The sequence below is a fragment of the Amblyraja radiata genome, chromosome 18, assembly GCF_010909765.2.
Source record: "Amblyraja radiata isolate CabotCenter1 chromosome 18, sAmbRad1.1.pri, whole genome shotgun sequence".
NCBI lineage: Eukaryota > Metazoa > Chordata > Chondrichthyes > Rajiformes > Rajidae > Amblyraja > Amblyraja radiata.
The window spans coordinates 2,841,719-2,860,914 of NC_045973.1; the positions used below are offsets into that span (position 1 = coordinate 2,841,719).

The following is a 19,196-nucleotide window of genomic DNA, read 5'->3' on the forward strand; positions in this document are numbered from 1 at the left end:
ACAGTTTAAGAATAAGGAGTAAGCCATTTAGAACGAAGACGAGGAAACACTTTTTCTCACAGAGAGTGGTGAGTCTGTGGAATTCTCTGCCCCAGAGGGCAGTGGAGGCAGGTTCTCTGGATACTTTCAAGAGAGAGCTAGATAGGGTTCTTAAAGATAGCGGAGTCAGGGGATATGGGGAGAAGGCAGGAACGGGGTACTGATTGGGGATGATCAGCCATGATCACATTGAATGGCGGTGCTGGCTCGAAGGGACGATTGGCCTACTCCTGTGTCTATTGTCTATTGTCTATTGACAGGCAGCATCTCTGGAGAGAAGGAATGGGTGACGTTTGGGGTCGCAACCCTCTATCAGTTTGAAGAAGGGTCTCGACCTGAGATGTCACCCATTCCTTCTCTCCAGGGATGCTGCCTGCCTGCCTGCCCGCCCCGCTGAGTTACTCCAGCACTTGGTGCCTCTCTTTGGTGTTTCTTACTTGCTGTTTCTTGGTGATCTCGTTGGACACGATTTTGGCGGAGTCGAGGATTTTAATGGCGCTCTCGTCTTCCAGAATGTTCCCCTCCGACCCCTCGAGGGTCTCCAGGATTTTATCCTCGATCTCCTTCAGCTGCTTTTTGTTGGATGCAGACTGGACGATCAACGCGTTCCGTTCGTGCTCCAGCTCAGGCCTGGGGCAGGGGAGGTGAGAGACTGGAGGTTAAACCACTTAAAGCCTCAGTAACTCCAGCACCACACTGGCAACGTGAAGATTCCACACCTCCCTCCTCAACCACACTCAATACAACTCTTCTGAACTTTTGGAATATTGGAACAGACATAGACAATAGACAATAGGTGCAGGAGGAGGCCATTCGGCCCTTCGAGCCAGCACCGCCATTCAATGTGATCAAGGCTGATCATCCACAATCAGCACCCTGTTCCAGCCTTCTCCCCATATCCCCTGACTCTGCTATCTTTAAGAGCCCTATCTAGCCCTCTCTTGCAAGTATACGACTCAAAATCGAATATGTGCATGCCCATGTCCCCACATAGAGAAATTAGATAAATTAATAGACAATTAATTACTTATTTGGCTTATAGGGCATAGATGTTAGAACATATAGAACATGGAGAAAAAATAGTCACAAAGTCAACAATGTCCCTTCTACACTGGTCCCACCTGCCTGCGCTTGGTCCATATCCCTCCAAACCTGTCCTATCCATGTACCTGTCTAAATGTTTCTTAAACATTGCGATAGTCCCAGCCTCAACTACCTCCTCCGGCAGCTTGTTCCATATACCAACCAACCTTGTTGGAAAAAGTTGCCCCTTAGATTCCTACTAAATCTTTTCCCCTTCAGCTTGAAGCTATGTCCTCTGGTCCTCGATTCCCCTACTCTGGGCAAGAGACTCTGTGCGTCTACCCGATCTATTCCTCTCATGATTTTGTACACCTCTATAAGATCGCCCCTCATCCTCCTGCGCTCCAAGGAATAGAGACCCAGCCTACTTAACCTCTCCCGATAGCTCACGCCCTCGAGTCCCGGCAACATCCTCGTAAATCTTCTCTACGCCCCGTTAGGACATGGAACATAGAACAGTCCAGCACAAGGACAGGCCCTTCAGCCCACAATGTCTGTGCCGAACATGTTGTTGAATCAACTCTTATCTGCCTGCAGGTGATCCACCTCCCTCCATTCCCTGGATATCCACGTGCCTATCTAAATGCCTCTTGCACACCACTATCGCATCTGCCTCCACCACCTCCCCTGGCAGCGCGTTCCAGGCACCCACCACCCCTCTGTGTAAAGATACTTGCCCCACACATCTCTCGCCCAAAACCTAGAATTTGACCGCCTAGTATTTGATTTTTCCACCCTGGGTGAAAAGGTTGTGTCCACCCTATTTTAGAATAAAGGGGAGGTCATTTAAGACCAAGGTGAGAAAAAACTTTTTCACCCAGAGAGTTGTGGATTTGTGGAATTCCCTGCCACAGAGGGCAGTGGAGGCCAAGTCACTGGATGGATTTAAGATACAAGATACCAGATACAAGATAGACTTATTCATCACATGTGCCAGATGGCACAGTGAAATGAAATTCCCATACAGCCATACAATAAAAATAAAGAACACAACACACTAAAGAATTTGACATAAAACATCCCCACACAGCAGAATCAAAGTTCCCCACTGTGTGGGAAGGCACCAAAGTCTTCCAAAGACCAAAGAGAGAGTTAGATAGAGCTCTAGGGGCTAGTGGAGTCAAGGGATATGGAGAGAAGGCAGGCACGGGTTATTGATAGGGGACGATCAGCCATGATAACAATGAATGGCGGTGCTAGCTCGAAGGGCCGAATGGCCTCCTCCTGCACCTGTTTTCTATGTTTCTATGTTTCTATCTGTGTGTTTTATTATTTTATACTGTTCTATTGGGTCTCCCCTCAACCTCTGGTGGGTAGAGCTGCCAGATGTGTTGTCAGTGGTCTTTTGTTCATCTTGAAGTGTGTCACCTAACTCAGAAAACATTTGGATCTTGGTTCACCATCTTATCTCACACCGAGAAGTATTATCACATGCTATTTCTTTGTACGTTTAAGAGATATTTCGGCAATCGGTTGAATAGGCAAGACCCTAAAAGGACATGCGCCTAATGTGAACCAGAAGTTCAAACGAGGGCGGCAGGGTGGCGCAGCGGGTAGAGCTGCTGTCTCACAACGCCAGAGACCCAGGTTAGATTCTGACCTTGGGTGCTGTCTGTGTGGAGTTTACACACTCTGTGGGGCCAGTTTAGTTGGGTCAGCATGGGCAAGTTGGGCTGAAGGGCCTGTTTCCGTGCTGCATGACTCTGTGACTGGGTGATGGCTCGGTATCAAGTGTTTAGTTTACAGAGACACAGCGCGGAAACAGGCCGGGTCCGCGCCGACCAGCGATCCCCGCACACTGACACTATCCTACACACCAGCGCCAATTCTACTGGAGCCAATTAACCTACAAACCTGCATGTCTTTGGAACGTGGGAGGAAACTGGAGCACACTGAGAAAAACCCACGCGGGTCACGGGGAGAACGTACAAACTCCGTACAGACAGCACCCGTAGTCGGGATGGAACCCGGGTCTCTGGCGCTGTGAGGCAGCAGCTCTACCCGCTGTGCCTGGCTGCTTTGATGAAGTGAGAAGATGAATTTAAACTTTGGGAAGAGCGTACTCTGCGAAAGGCTTCGCTTACCTCTCCTTAGCGACAACAATCCCCAACAACTGGTCCTCGAGACCCTCGGGAGTGATCATGAAATTGAGCAGAGACACCTTTGTCGCCAGTTCCGGCAGGTAGTGCGGATTCCTCAGCTTGGTGGTGATATAAAGACGGAAATCCATCGAATACTCCATGATGGCATCGCCGAGCTTAATACAATCCACGCCCGCTGGAAAAATAAATACATCGGCGGGGAACTCATTAGGAACCTCGTTGCCAAAGAGGACAAAGAAGGTGGAACAAACTAACACAGAGAGTGGTGCGATGCAAATCGTGCAAGTACGCCGACAATATGTGGGGGGGAAGGGAACTAGTTGATACCTTGTTTAAAGGGTGGATACAGGTGAGGGGGGGGGGGTGATACCTCATGTAGATACAGGTGAGGGGGGGTAATACCTTGTGTACAGGTGGGGGGGTTGATACCTTGTGTAGATACAGGTGAGGGGGTGATACCTTGTGTACAGGTGAGGGGGGCTGATACCTTGTGTACAGGTGAGGGGGCTGATACCTTGTGTACAGGTGAGGGGGTGATACCTTGAGTACAGGTGAGGGGGGGCTGATACCTTGTGTACAGGTGAGGGGGGGCTGATACCTTGTGCAGATACAGGTGAGGGGGTGATACCTTGTGTACAGGTGAGGGGGGGTAAATACATTGTGTAGCTACAGGTCAGGTGTGTGGATACCTTGTTTAAAAGGTTGAAACAGGTGAGGGGGGCTGATACCTTGTGTACAGGTGAGGGGGGGTGATACCTTGTGTAAATACAGGTGAGGGGGGTGATACCTTGTTTAAAAGGTGGATACAGGTGAGGGGGGGTGATACCTTGTTTAAAAGGTGGATACAGGTGAGGGGGGGTGATACCTTGTGTACAGGTGAGGAGGGAGGGTGATACCTTGTGTACAGGTGGGGGGGTGATACTTGTGTACAGGTGAGGAGGGGGGTGATACCTTGTGTACAGGTGGGGGGGAGGTGCTACTTTGTTTAAAAGGTGGATACAGGTGAGGGGGGGTGATACCTTGTGTACAGGTGGGGGGGTGATACCTTGTGTACAGGTGGGGGGGTGATACCTTGTGTACAGGTGGGGGGTGATACCTTGTGTACAGGTGAGGAGGGGGGCTGATACCTTGTGTACAGGTGAGGGGGGTGATACGTTGTGCAGATACAGGAGGGGTCGGTGTGCATCTACCTTGTTTAAAGGTCTGTTTGAGCAGGAGGGGCTCTAGTGAAGGGTCCAGTTCCTCGGCCACGTTCTCCAGGAGGAGGGGCGTGCCGAACTGCATGCAGTTCTCCAGTGTGCGCATGTAGTCCAGGTCGGTCAGCTTGATGATACTCAGCTTGTTATCCCGCTCCGAGTTCCTCACCCACTTATTGGCTTGTCCTTGTGGGTCAATCATCAACGGCCTGAAGAAAGCAGCAATATTATTATTATTATTCATCCTCTCCAACTTGAATCAACTCATGGTTCACTGGTCTCAACCTGCCTTGTGGCGTTTTACACATGAAGACGCAGAATGTGGAACTGTAACGATGTGAAGTTCAACGTAGTTATCCATAACCAGTCTACATGCAAGAGGTGACGTGTTGGTGGCAGCAGCTTTACCCGCTGTGCCACTGAACCACCCTGGTGAGACCAGCCTGAAAGAGTTGCCACCTTCTGGTGACATTCTGTCAGCAATTTGTTTAGTTTAGATAGAGTTCAGACATACAGCGCAGAAACGGGCCATTCGGCCCACTGAGTCCATGCCGACCAACAATCACCACACATTATCAGTATCCTGCACAAGTTACACATACACCAAGCCAATTAACCTACAAACCTACAGGTACATCTTTGGAGTGTGGGAGGAAACCAAAGATCTTAGAGAAAACCCACGCAGGTCACGGGGAGAACGTACAAACTCCGTACAGACAGCACCCGTGGTCGGGATCGAACCCGGGTCTCTGGCGCGGTGAGGCAGCAACTCTACCGCTGCGCCACCGTGCCGCTCTAATTGCTGATATTGATAGCCAATTGCTGATATTAACAGCCAAAGACAAAACCCAACAACTCGTTCCTAGTTTCGATAGTTGGCACTCGATTGAAAACCAGATCACAAAAGAGAAACTAGACACAGAATGCTGGAGTAACTCAGCGAGTCAGACAACATCTCTAGAGAGAAGGAACAGGTGGCGTTTCAGGTCGAGACCCTTCTTCAGACAGAGTCAGGGGGAGAGGGAAACGAGAGATATAGACGGTGATGTAGTGAGATGTAGAGAGTTAAAGATATGCAAAAAAGTAATGATGATTTAGGAAACAGGTCATTGTTGTGTGGGCTAGATGAATGAGTTACGGACAATGAGACTCACCAGAAGAGCAAAGAAAGCGTTTTATCGGGACGCATCAGACCACCGTTTGTGAACAGCTCCACCCATGACCCGCCCAGACCATCACACAAACCAACCTCCCTTCCATCGACTCCATCTACACCTCACGCTGCCTCGGCAAGGCCAGCAACATAATCACGGACATGTCTCACCCTGGCCACTCCCTCTTCTCCCCTCTCCCATCGGGCAAGAGGTACAGAAGTGTGAAAACGCACACCTCCAGATTCATGGGCAGTTTCTTCCCGGCAGTTATCAGGCAACTGAACCGTCCAGAGAGCAGTCCTGAACTACTATCTACCTCGGAATATCTTTGAACTACTGACCCTCGAACATTGCTGGTTTTACCTTGCACTAAACGTTATTCCCTTATCATGTACCTGTACACTGTAAATGGCTCGATTGTAATCATGTGTTGTCTTTCTGCTGACTAGTTAGCACGCAACAAAAGCTTTTCACTGTACCTCGGTACACGTAACAATAAACTGAACTAAAACTGAAACTGGAGAGAAAAGGTAGCCTGATATCATTCAGGAAGCCGGAGAGAGCCTGGCCAACCGCGTGCCCATGTTGGTGTTCTACAGTCTGTGTTGTGCGGTTAGTACTCACCACTGCCTGGAATTACTAACATTAATACTCACTACTGCCTGGAGTTACTAACATTAATACTCACCACCGCCTGGAATTACTAACATTAATACTCACCACTGCCTGGAATTACTAACATTAATACTCACCACCGCCAGGAATTACTAACATTAATACTCACCACCACCAGGAATTACTAACATTGAAGGGCCTGTCCCACTTACGCAACTTTTTCGGCGACTGCCGGCACCCGCCATAGGTCGTTGCTGGTCGGTGAAAATGTTCAACATGTTGAACATCCAGCGGCGACCAGAACAAGGTACGACTCTTTGGGCGACTACTCACGACCGTACAGGCTTCACCCCGCGACATGTCGCCTGTACGGTCGTGAGTCGTCTCCTCGGTCGCCCAAAGAGTCGTACTGTTTTTCTGGTCGCCGCTGGATTTTCAACGTTGAACATTTTCGCTGAGCTGCAACGACCTATGACGGGTGCCGGCAGTCGCCGAAAAAGTTGCGTAAGTGGGACAGGCCCTTAATACTCACCACCGCCTGGAGTTACTAACATTATTACTCACCACCTCCTGGAGTTACTAACAATCACCCCGTTATCGATTGAGAAGCTGTCCGTGGGTAACCCAGCAATGTTCCAGGCTCGTATTATAATGGGGTCGCCCAGCGTCTTGCTCAGGGAAAATTCACCTGAAGACGGGATGTTTTTAGACTGTGAGCAGAGAGAAAAAACAGTGTCCGTCAGTGAAGGACATGCAGGGCAAATAACAAATACAAATCGTCTAAGCACTTTGGCCAACAAGAGGTTTTTTTAAAATGTGCTATATAAATAAAAGCGACTTGACTTGACTTGACTAAAGAAAACTATAGTGAGAGAAGGAGATCCCTCTTCCCTGTGGTTTACAACTACTCCCCCTTCTGTCGTAGGGTAGACTGAGACTGAGACTGACTCCCTCCCCCTTCCCCCCCCCCCCCCCCTCCTCCCCCCACCCCCCCACTTCCTCCCCAATCTTTGCTCATCCCCCAAGCCTTTCCACTCATCACTTTAATGCCATGTCTCAAGGATCTTGTGCTTTTAGGACTGTTGGCAGACCAATTTCCCTCCTGGGATAAATACAGTTCTATTGTATTGTATCAATAAAACTTGCATAATTTTATTTTTTAAATCGCTGTGTGGATACAAGGCATGTAAAAGACACTTGTGAAGGAAGGAACTGCAGATGCTGGTTTAAACCGGAGATAGACACAAAGTGCCGGAGTAACTCAGCGGGACAGGCAGCATCTCTGGTGAGAAGGAATAGGTGACGTTTCGGGTCGAGATCCTTCTTCAGGCTGAGAGTCAGGGGAGAGGGAAAGGAGAGATATAGACGGTGATGTAGAGAGATGAAGCACGAGTGAATGAAAGATATGTAAAAAAGTAACGATGATGAATAAATTAGACAAAAATGCTGGAGAAACTCAGCGGGTGAGGCAGCATCTATGGAGCGGAGGAGTAGGTGATGTTTCGGGTCATGTTAGCCAGTGGAACGAAGGTCAGTGGAGGTTAATAAATGATCAGCGAAAATCGACAAAGATGGTTTATGAGAATGATCCCAGGAATGTGTGGGTTAGCATACGATGAGCGTTTGACGGCACTGGGCCTGTACTCGCTGGAGCTTAGAAGGATGAGGGAGGACCTCATTGAAACATACAGAATAGTGAAAGGCCTGGATAGAGTGGATGTGGAGAGGATGTTTCCACTGGTGGGAGAATCTAGGACCAGAGGTCACAGCCACAGAATAAAAGGACGTTCTTTTAGGAAGGAGGTGAGGTTTTTTTAGTCAGAGGGTGGTGAATCTGTGGAATTCTTTGTCACAGAAGGCTGTGGAGGCCAAGTCAGTGGATATATTTAAGGCAGAAATAGATAGATTCTTGATAAATACGGGTGTCAGAGCTTACGGGGTGAAGGCAGGAGAATGGGGTTAGGAAGAGAGATAGATCAGCCATGATTGAATGGTCGAGTAGACTTGATGGGCCGACTGGCCCAATTCTGCTCCTATCACTTATGAATTTATGAAAATACAAAACTACATCCCAATTGTTGGCAAAATCTGTGTATATACATTTCAGTTGATGGTTTCCAGAATAGCTGCGTGATAAAATGCGTGCGAGTACCTTGCAAATATTGGTCCAATCAATGATGCATTCGTGACGGAAGGCTGCAGTGAATGCGCCCAGGTAGGCGATCACACCTGCTGACACCAATATATCGCCAGTCAGGTTATCGTAGACCAGCTGGAGATCGTCGGCTGCCTTTGACCACCTGGAGGAAAACACGGCTACAGTAACGGACCCAAGCATAGAGTCGAGGAATCAGGTGGCAACTTCCACACCAATAGTCGAAGTGGCAAGTGAAATATTAGCAACTCAGCAACACATATATATATATATATATATATATATATAACACAAAGGGTGGTGGGTGTACGGAACAAGCTGCCAGAGGAGGTCGTTGAGGCTGGGACTATCCCAACGTTTAAGAAACGGTTATTCAGGTAATAATAATAATGGATGGGATTTATATAGCGCCTTTCTAATACTCATACATCGCATTATTCATTCACTCCTCAGTCACACTCGGTGGTGGTAAGCTACTTCTGTAGCCACAGCTGCCCTGGGGCAGACTGACGGAAGCGTGGCTGCCAATCTGCGCCTACGGCCCCTCCGACCACCACCAATCACTCACACACATTCACACACAGGCAAAGGTGGGTGAAGTGTCTTGCCCAAGGACACAACGACAGTATGCACTCCAAGCGGGATTCGAACCGGCTACCTTCCGGTTGCCAGCCGAACACTTAGCCCATTGTGCCATCTGTCGTCCCATGGTATATGGATAGGACAGGATAGGTTTGGAGGGATATGGACCAAGCGCAGGCAGGTGGGACTAGTGTAGCTGGGTCACGTTGGCCAGTGTGGGCTAGTTGTGCCGAAGGGCCTGTTTCCATGCTGTATCACTCTATGAGGAAGTGAAGATAGTTTGTGAAACCAACAAGACCTTGCTGTTGCTGGATATGAGAATATACTGGTTGGATAAAGGGTAAATGACCCTAAAATTATGCCTCACTACAACTTTAAGCCGACATCATGAGGGAACGTGCCTCTTTTAACACCTATTAAGCCCCATAGCAGAAGCATCCACATCGCGGGGCTGGAGACTGGAAGTATCATGAGCTAATTCTGTTACCACCATCATCTACTGCCACAAGCGATGGCTTCCACTGATTGTCGCCGGAGGTTTGCGTCCTTTTCAGGACAGACGATGACAGCGAGGCCAACATTTGTAGCAAGATGGACACGAGAAGGAGAAGAGGAACATCAATTAGGGGAATCGGGAAGCAGTAGACAGTAGACAATAGGTGCAGGAGTAGGCCATTCGGCCCTTCAAGCCAGCACCGTCATTCAATGTGATCATGGCTGATCATCCCCAATCAGTACCCCGTTACTGCCTTCTCCCCGTATCCCCTGACTTCGCTATCTTTAAGAGCCCTATCTAGCTCTCCATTCGCTGTGATGGCATTTCAGTCTCAGTCACAGAGGCCGATGTCAGGAAATCCTTCAGAGGGGTGAACCCCCGAAAAGCACCTGGACCTGATGGTATACCCGGTCGTGTTCTAAAAACCTGTGCGGACCAACTGACGGGAGTTTTTACGGACATTTTCAACCTCTCACTTCTGAGGTCTGAGGTCCCCACCTGCTTTAAAAGGGCATCAATTATACCGGTGCCCAAGAAGAGTAAGGTGACGTGCCTCAATGACTATCGACCAGTGGCACTAACGCCGGTGGTGATTAAGTGCTTTGAGAGGTTGATCATGGAGCAAATCAACTCCTACCTCGACAAAAACCTGGACCCACTGCAGTTCGCGTACCGCCACAACAGATCAACGGTGGATGCGATCTCGCTGGCCCTCCACTCCGCACTGGACCACTTGGACAACAAAAACTCATATGTCAGGCTGTTATTCATTGATTACAGCTCGGCATTTAACACAATCATCCCCTCCAAACTGGTTACCAAACTCGCAGAACTGGGTCTCTGCGCATCCCTCTGCAACTGGATCCTCGACTTCCTCGTCCACAGACCAAAGTCTGTTCGTATTGGTGGAAATGTGCCAACCTCAATAACAATCAGCACGGGAGCACCTCAAGGCTGCGTGCTCAGCCCCCTGCTGTACTCACTCTATACCCATGACTGCGTAGCGAACCACAGTGCGAACTCCATCATCAAGTTCGCTGACGACACCACTATTGTGGGGCGTATCACTGATGGGGATGAGTCAGAGTACAGAAGAGAGATCGAGCAACTGTCCATATGGTGCCAGCACAATAACCTGGCCCTCAACACCAGCAAAACCAAGGAACTGATTGTGGACTTTGGAAGGAGTAGGAAGGGGACCCACAGCCCCATTTATATCAACGGGTCAATGGTTGAAAGGGTCAAGAACTTCAAATTCCTGGGCGTGCACATCTCTGAAGATCTTTCCTGGTCCGAGAACACTAACGCAATTATCAAAAAATCTCATCAGCGCCTCTACTTCCTGAGAAGGTTACGGAGAGTCGGATTGTCAAGGAAGACTCTCTCTAACTTCTACAGGTGCACAGTCGAGAGCATGCTGACCGGTTGCATCGTGGCTTGGTTCGGCAATTTGAGCGCCCTGGAGAGGAAAAGACTACAAAAAGTAGTAAACACTGCCCAGTCCATCATCGGCTCTGACCTTCCTTCCATCGAGGGGATTTATCGCAGTCGCTGCCTCAAAAAGGCTGGCAGTATCATCAAAGACCCACACCATCCTGGCCACACACTCATCTCCCTGCTACCTTCAGGTAGAAGGTACAGGAGCCTGAAGACTGCAGCAACCAGATTCAGGAATAGCTACTTCCCCTCAGCCATCAGGCTATTAAACCTGGCTCGGACAAAACTCTGATTATTAATAACCACTTTCTGTTATTTGCACTTTACCAGTTTATTTATTCATGTGTGTATATATTTATATCATGGTATATGGACACATTTATCTGTTTTGTAGTAAATGCCTACTATTTTCTGTGTGCTTAAGCAAAGCAAGAATTTCATTGTCCTATACAGGGACATATGACAATAAACTCACTTGAACTCTCTTGAAAGTATCCAGAGAACCGGCCTCCGCCGCCCTCTGAGGCAGAGAATTCCACAGAGTGAAAAGGTGTTTCCTCATCTCCGTTCTAAATGGCTTACCCCTCATTCGCAGCAGAGGCCATAGGTTTAGGGTGAGGGGGGAAAGGTTTAATAAGAGCCTGAGGGGTACTATTGAACTATTGCCACGTTTAAGAAACAATTAGACAGGTACATGGATAGGACAGGTTTAGAGGGATATGGACCAAGCGCGGGCAGGTGGGACTAGTGTAGCTGGGACGTTGGCCGGTGTGGGCACGCTGGCCTGTTTCCACACTGTATCACTCTATGACCTAACCTTGACTTTTCTCCACCTAATCCTCCAATGAGTTTTGCAGCTCTCTCCAACTTCTTCGCACACAAGTCCACCTGAAACTCCAGCAGCGCTTTCTCCTCAGTCTTGTCCTGAAAGGTCTTCTTCAGATCCGCCAGATGGTCTTCCACGTCCTTGAGTTCCGCTCGCTTCTGGTTCAGAATCTCCATGGTCTCGGCCAAGGATCGTTGCGCCTCATTTAAACGAGCCTTCTTCGGAGCAACGACCTGAAATGATAACGTCACAAATCAACTCTCATTTCCAATCAGAATATCGTCTGCAGTTTTCAAAAGGACACAGAGTGCTGGAGTAACTCAGCGGGTCAGGCAGCATCTGTGGAGAACATGGATAGGTGACGTTTCACAGAGTGCTGGAGTAACTCAGCGGGTCAGGCAGCATCTGTGGAGAACATGGATAGGTGACGTTTCACAGAGTGCTGGAGTAACTCAGCGGGTGCAGCAGCATCTATGGAGCTAAGGAAATAGGCAACGTTTCGGGCTGAAACCCGGAAGGGTTTCGGCCCGAAACGTTGCCTATTTCCAGAAGGATTTCGGCCCGAAACGGCCTATTTCCTTAGCTCCATAGATGCTGCTGCACCATAACTCAGCAGGTCAGGCAGCATCTGTGGAGAACATGGATAGGTGATGTTTCACAAAGTTCTGGAGTAACCCCCATCTGAAGAAGGGTCTCGACCCGAAATGTCACCCGAGTCAGATGAAGGGTCCCAACCCAAACCTTCTTCTCCAGAGATGCTGCCTGACCCGCTGAGTTACTCCAGCACTCCGTGAAACATCGCCTATCCATGTTCTCCACAGATGCTGCCTGACCCGCTGAGTTACTCCAGCACTCTGTGCCCTTTTGTGTATTAATCAGCATCTGCAGTTCCTTATTTTTAACATCTGGGTGTGAGGGGTTGTGGGGAGAAGGCAGGAGAATGGGGTTAGGAGGGGGAGATAGATCAGCCATGATTGAATGGTGGAATAGACTTGATGGGCCGAATGGCCTAATTCTGCTCCCATCACTTATGGCCTCATGATCTGGTACATTTAGAGTTCTTAGAGTGGAATAACACAATGGTATGAAGTAATGAATTTAAATTTGCTACCAAGAGATTAACGAGAGAACTCCTGTGTGTATTCTATTATGTGCTGAGAAAACCGAGTTGATTAATCAACACATGGCAGCAGAATTAATGCCGAGATATTCATGAGCCATGTTGAAGAATTAGAAATTTTATCATTTGGAGCTATCCAATTTACAGCAGGCGGATTAGCATAAATTGCCATTATTACAATGGATATTTGCTAAAACTATGCAAAAATGCTGCAATTAATAATTGCATTGTTGCGTTTCGGAACAAATGTCAGTAAAACATTTAGACAGCCAGATTTAACTCTAGACAGCCAGAACCTTTCCCCAAGTTGGTAATGACTAACACTTCTTTCTCAGGCCCCCTTCGGTCGTGGCTGACCACGGGTGTCTCCAGGGTTGGAGGACGCCTGTGCGTGACTTTGTTTAACGTGGGGAGACTGGTGCACAGACAGCCACCCCACGGCCCTTGACAGACCTGGGTCAGGGTCCAGTGACATGGAGTCCAAGACGACCGGAGACCCTTTTCTGCCGCAGCCTTCATCCGCCTTCCCAGCCGTTGTGACGCTCCACTAGGGTCAGCCATCGTCCTCCGCCTGTTCCACCGTTGAGGTCTTGGTTGGATTGCTCTTTGTCAGAGACCTCCCCCTCGACCTTACCGCCATGGGTGGCCCTACCAGGAGCATAGCTCCAGATGGCATCGCTCTCAGGATCTCAGGTCCACACAAGCTTCTCCACCACGACAAGGTGACAATCCACGGAGGGCACAGTTACACAGTGAGACGGAGGAAGTTTAACGGAGATGTGTGGTACACAGAGGGCAGTGGGTGCCTGGAAGGCGCTGCCAGGGGTGGTGGTGGAGGCAGATGTGATCGCGGTGTTCAAGTGACTTGTAGATAGGCCAGTGGTGGATATGCAGGGAATGGAGGGATGCAGATCATGTACAGGCAGAGGAGATCAGTTTTACTTTATATCATGTTCGGCACGGACATTGTGGGCCGAAGGGCCTGTTCCTGTGCTGTATTGTTCTATATTCTATGATATTTAGATTAGTTCAAGTTCAAGTTGACATTTATTGACACATGCACCAATTGGTACAATGAAATTTGAATTACCATACAGCCATACGAATAAAAATAACATAATACACGATAGAATTTAACATGAACTTCCCCCACACAGCAGAATCAACGTTTCCCACTGTGAGGGAAGCCAATAACTGTTCAATGATATTTAGTTTAGATTAGTTTATTATTGTCATGTGTGCTGAGGGTTAATGTTACTGTAGTGAAAAGATGTTTGTTTTTTGTTGCGTGTTATCCAGTCAGCGAAATGATTACAATCCAGATATTTTTAAGAAGGAACTGCAGATGCTGGAAAAAATCGAAGGTAGACAAAAATGCTGGAGAAATTCAGCGGGTGAGGCAGCATCTATGGAGATAAGGAATAGGTGAGGTTTTGGGTCGAGACCCTTCTTCAGACTGAAAAAAAGCTAAATAATTAATTTTATTGCTTAGGTAGACAAAAATGCTGGAAAAACTCAGCGAGTGAGGCAGCATCTATGGAGCGAAGGAATATTCCTTCTCTCCATAGATGCTGCCTCACCCGTTGAGTTGCACCGGAATGTTTGTCTACCTACAATCCAGTTATTTATCCTCGCGTTATTAATTTTGCCAAGAATGACTAAAGCTAACGGTGTTTCACTGCCGAAGGGCGAGGACAATACCTTGGCCACGCGGTCGTACACCTCCATGGCGAGGATCCATTTGCACAGCCCTTCCGCAGCGGATGAAGCTTTCACCACTTTCTGCGGATCGAAGTCGGGATTGGTGAGGTATTCCGTACGTATCTTTTGCATGACTGCGACCTGCAGGTGGAATTAGGATGGTGAATGTAACGTTGTTCACGGCAAGGCAGGCAGAACGCAAGTTTTGACAATAGACAATAGGTGCAGGAGTAGGACATTCCACCCTTCGAGCCAGCACCGCCATTCAATGTGATCATGGCTGATCATCCTCAATCAGTACCCCGTTCCTGCCTTCTCCCCATATCCCCTGACTCCGCTATCTTTAAGAGCCCTATCTAGCTCTCTCTTGAAAGCATCCAGAGAATCAGCCTCCACCGCCCTCTGAGGCAGAGAATTCCACAGACTCACAACTCTCTGTGTGAAAAAGTTTTTCCTCATCTCCGTTCTAAATGGCTTACTCCTTATTGTTAAACTGTGGCCCATGGTTCTGGACTCCCCCAACATCGGGAACATGTTTCCTGCCTCTAGCGTGTCCAAACACTTAATAATCTTATATGTTTCAATAAGATCCGATCCCCTCACATCCTTCTAAACTCCAGAGTTTATAAGCCCAGCCGCTCCATTCTCTCAGCATATGACAGTCCCGCCATCCCGAGAATTAACCTTGTAAACCTACGCTGCACTCCCTCAATAGCAAGAATGTCTTTCCTCAAATTCGGGGATCAAAACTGCACACAATACTCCAGGTGTGGTCTCACTAGGGCCCTGTACAACTGCAGAAGGACCTCTTTGCTCCTATACTCAACTCCTCTTGTTATGAAGGCCAACATGCCATTTGCTTACTTCACTGCCTGCTGTACCTGCATGCTTACCTTCAGTGACTGATGCACAAGGACCACCAGATCCCGTTGTACTTCCCCTTTTCCCAACTTGACACCATTCAGATAACAATCTGCCTTCCTGTTTTTGCCACCAAAGTGGATAACCTCACATTTATCCGCATTAAACTGCATCTGCCGTGCACCTGCCCACTCACCCAACCTGTCCAAGTCACCCTGCATCTTCATAGCATCCTCCACACAGTTCACACTGCCATCCAGCTTTGTGTCATCTGCAAATTTGCTAATGTTACCCCCAATCCCCTCATCTAATTCATCAATTACCCAATTAAAAGCACTTTGAGCAGGAATTTTTTTTTCCTGCAAAAGTCTGTTACTCCTCCCGCTAGTTCATTCATTCCTCTGCCATTTGGGTGTGCACCTCATTGTTCTTCCTCAACGCTAAATAACAACAATGCTATTTTACTGCGGTTATAGAGGCTAAATAATTGAGCAATCTCTTGGTCCTCAGGACTGAGTTACAGAATAAAATGATGCAGATAAAATTTAATATATCAAAGTTCATAAATGTTTCCATACAACAAGACAGTCCACAATGTCCGTGCCGAACACGATGCCAGGTTAAACTAATCCCCTCTGCCTGCACGTGATCCGTATCCCTCCATTCCCTGCATATCCACGTGCCTGTCTAAAAGCCTCTTAAACACCACTGTCGTATCTGCCTCCACCACCACCCCTGGCAGCATGTTCCAGGCACCCACCAGCCTCTGTGTGAAAAAACCTGCCCTGCACATCCCCTTTAATCTCTGCCCCTCCCACCTAATAGTGAAGGTCCTCGAGTCCTTGGCATTCACACGCTTCATAAAGGGGCTGTCCCACTTGGGCGACCTAATCCACAAGTTTGCCCTCAGCATGGTTGACACGAGGTCCTAGGAGGTCTTTGTAACTCTCCTTCATGCTCGAGAGTGCTCCCCGTGTACTCGAGGCCTCAGCTAGGTCGCGGCGTACTTTTCAACATGTCGAAAAATGCCCGCGAGTAAAAAAAGGTCGCCATGGAAAAAAAATCGATACTTTTATTACTCGTAGGTTTAGTCGAAGTAGGTCGTAGTAGGTCGGCATGTTATTCGTAGGTAATCGAGGGTAGTCGAAGGTAGTCGAAGGCAGTCGTAGATAGTGTTAGTATAGTCAAAGAGAGGTCGAAGGAGATTGTCTTCACTCTCCACTATTCGGTGTCCAATTTTCCCGTAGCTAGTCGAAGTTGGTCTTCAACATAGTCGAAGGAAGTCTTCAACACGACATTTTTTCAAACTCTCCTAAACTCGCCAATGAGGTCTCCGCAGTGGGACAGGCCCTTTACCCTTTTAATTGTCGACTGGATAACTCTGACAGATCACAATATATCAGCTCATATCTACAGCCAAAATATCACAGAGTACAGTCATATCAAAATCATAGTCATATACAGTCATAGCAAAATCAATAACCCCACTCTCACCATCGACGGCACCACTGTCTCCCCATCTCCCCAGGCCCGCAACCTTGGCGTGATCTTTGATTCCACCCTCTCCCTTGAGCCTCACATCCGCCATGTCATTAAAACCTCCTTCTTTCATCTCCGCAACATCGCCAAACTCAGACCCTCTCTCACACCGCCTGCTGCTGAAAGACTCATCCATGCCTTCATCTCCTCCCGACTGGACTATTGCAACTCACTTCTCCTTGGCATCAGCTCCACCTACATCAACCGACTCCAACTGGTCCAGAACGCAGCCGCCCGACTCATCACCCACACCAAATCCTGGCATCACATCACTCCAGTCCTCAAACAACTTCACTGGCTTCCCATCTCCCACCGGATCACCTACAAAATCCTGATCCTCACCTACAAAGCCCTCCACCATCTGGCCCCCCCATAGCTCACTGACCTCCTCTCCCCCTACCAACCCTCACGGTCCCTCAGATCCACATCAGCCGGTCTCCTCTCCATCCACAAGTCCAACCTCCGCAGTTTTGGGGACAGAGCCTTCTCCAGGGCAGCTCCCAGGCTCTGGAACTCCCTCCCCCAACTGATCCGCAATTCCGTGTCCCTCACCATCTTCCAGTCCCGCCTCAAGACCCATCTCTTCACCTCTGCCTATCCTTAGCCCCACGTCCCCGTCCCTTTTCATCTGTGCATTAATTGCCTCATACTGTGTTTTGTATTGAATTCTGTCTTTACTTTGTGTACTAGTCATGTCTCTACTATTTATTTCATTCCCCTTACATGTTTTTCCTGTACATGCTCAATTTTTGTAAGGTGTCCTTGAGACTCTTGAAAGGCTCCCATAAATAAAATTTATTATTATTATTATTATATCTCATGCTAAACACAAAATGCTGGAGTAACTCAGCGGGACAGGCAGGCAGCATCTCTGGAGAGAAGGAACGGGTGACGTTTCAGGTCGAGACCCTTCTTCAGATTCTTTCTTCTTCTTTTCTTTGTCCGACTTCTTTGTCCGATGATGAATCTCGACCTGAAACGTCACCCGTTCCTTCTCTCCAGAGACGCTGCCTGTCTGTCCCGCTGAGTTACTCCAGCATTTTGTGTCTACCTTCGGTTTAAACCAGCATCTGCAGTTCCTTCCGGCACATATCTCATGATGGTTAAGTGTGCTCAGGAATGGGACAAAAAAAAGTGCAAGGGGGAAAATCGCAGAGAACTTACCGGAATGTTATCCTTGTCATATTCCCTCAAATCCCGGAGGAAATTCATATCACCCAACAACTTCTTACTTGGTCCCCAATAGTCAAAAATCTTGAAAATAAATCAAATAACAACATAGTATTGATCAAAAGGTATGATCACACATGATCATAATACTGCCAACTAGAATGGCACTGGATATAACACATGAAGTTCAGTTTAGTTTATTGTCACGTGTACCGAGGTACAGTGAAAAGCTTGTGTTAGGCAATAGACAATAGACAATAGGTGCAGGAGTAGGCCATTCGGCCCTTCGAGCCAGCACCGCCATTCAATGTGATCATGGCTGATCATCCCCAATCAGTACCCCGTTCCTGCCTTCTCCCCATATCCCCTGACTCCGCTATTTTTAAGAGCCCTATCTAGCTCTCTCTTGAAAGTATCCAGAGAACCGGCCTCCACCGCCCTCTGAGGCAGAGAATTCCACAGACTCACCACTCTCTGTGAGAAAAAGTGTTTCCTCGTCTCCGTTCTAAATGGCTTACTCCTTATTTTTAAACTTGGGCCCCTGGTTCTGGAGTGCTATCCAGTCAGCGGAAAGACAATACATGATTACAATCGAGCCATTTACAGTGTACAGATACAGGATAAGGGAATCTTTGGTCATTCCATTGCTTCAGGACAGCACTCACCCTCCCCAGCACAAAAGTCCTCATGTTTAGTTTAGTTTAGTTTCCAGATACAGCACAAAATTAGGCCCAGCAGCTCAGTGTGGCCACATCAACCAGCGATCACCCCGTACACTGGTTCTATCTCACCCCGCAGTTTCACATCTTACACACACGGGACAATTTACAGAAGCCAATTAACCTGCAAACCTGCACGTCTTTGGAACGTGGGAGAAAACCCACGCAGGTCACAGGGGGAAACGTGCAAACTCCGTACAGACAGCACCCGTAGTCAGGATTGAACCAGGGTCTCTGAGGCAACAACTCTGCCCCAGCGCCACCATGCTACACATGCGTGTGAATGCTTTACTGCCTCTCTCCACTGGCTCCCTGTGCGGTTCCGAATACATTTCAAGACCCTCCTCTATGTCTACAAATCCCTCAACGGGCTTGCCCCCTCCTACATTAAAAGTCTGCTC

General features: G+C 48.3%; 1 protein-coding gene across 1 annotated transcript in view; it reads right to left on the reverse strand.

The window, feature by feature from the left end:
* Window positions 1–19,196, reverse strand: part of dnah12 (dynein axonemal heavy chain 12) — a 127,454-nt gene that overhangs the window by 25,474 nt on the left and 82,784 nt on the right. Inside the window, exons 51-58 of the mRNA XM_033036586.1 lie at window positions 18,071–18,160; window positions 14,507–14,647; window positions 11,677–11,918; window positions 8,342–8,489; window positions 6,754–6,899; window positions 4,415–4,629; window positions 3,207–3,399; window positions 477–669 (exon numbers count right to left, since the gene is read on the reverse strand). Coding sequence (XP_032892477.1) covers window positions 477–669; window positions 3,207–3,399; window positions 4,415–4,629; window positions 6,754–6,899; window positions 8,342–8,489; window positions 11,677–11,918; window positions 14,507–14,647; window positions 18,071–18,160 — 1,368 coding nt within the window. The remainder of the gene's footprint in view (window positions 1–476; window positions 670–3,206; window positions 3,400–4,414; window positions 4,630–6,753; window positions 6,900–8,341; window positions 8,490–11,676; window positions 11,919–14,506; window positions 14,648–18,070; window positions 18,161–19,196) is intronic.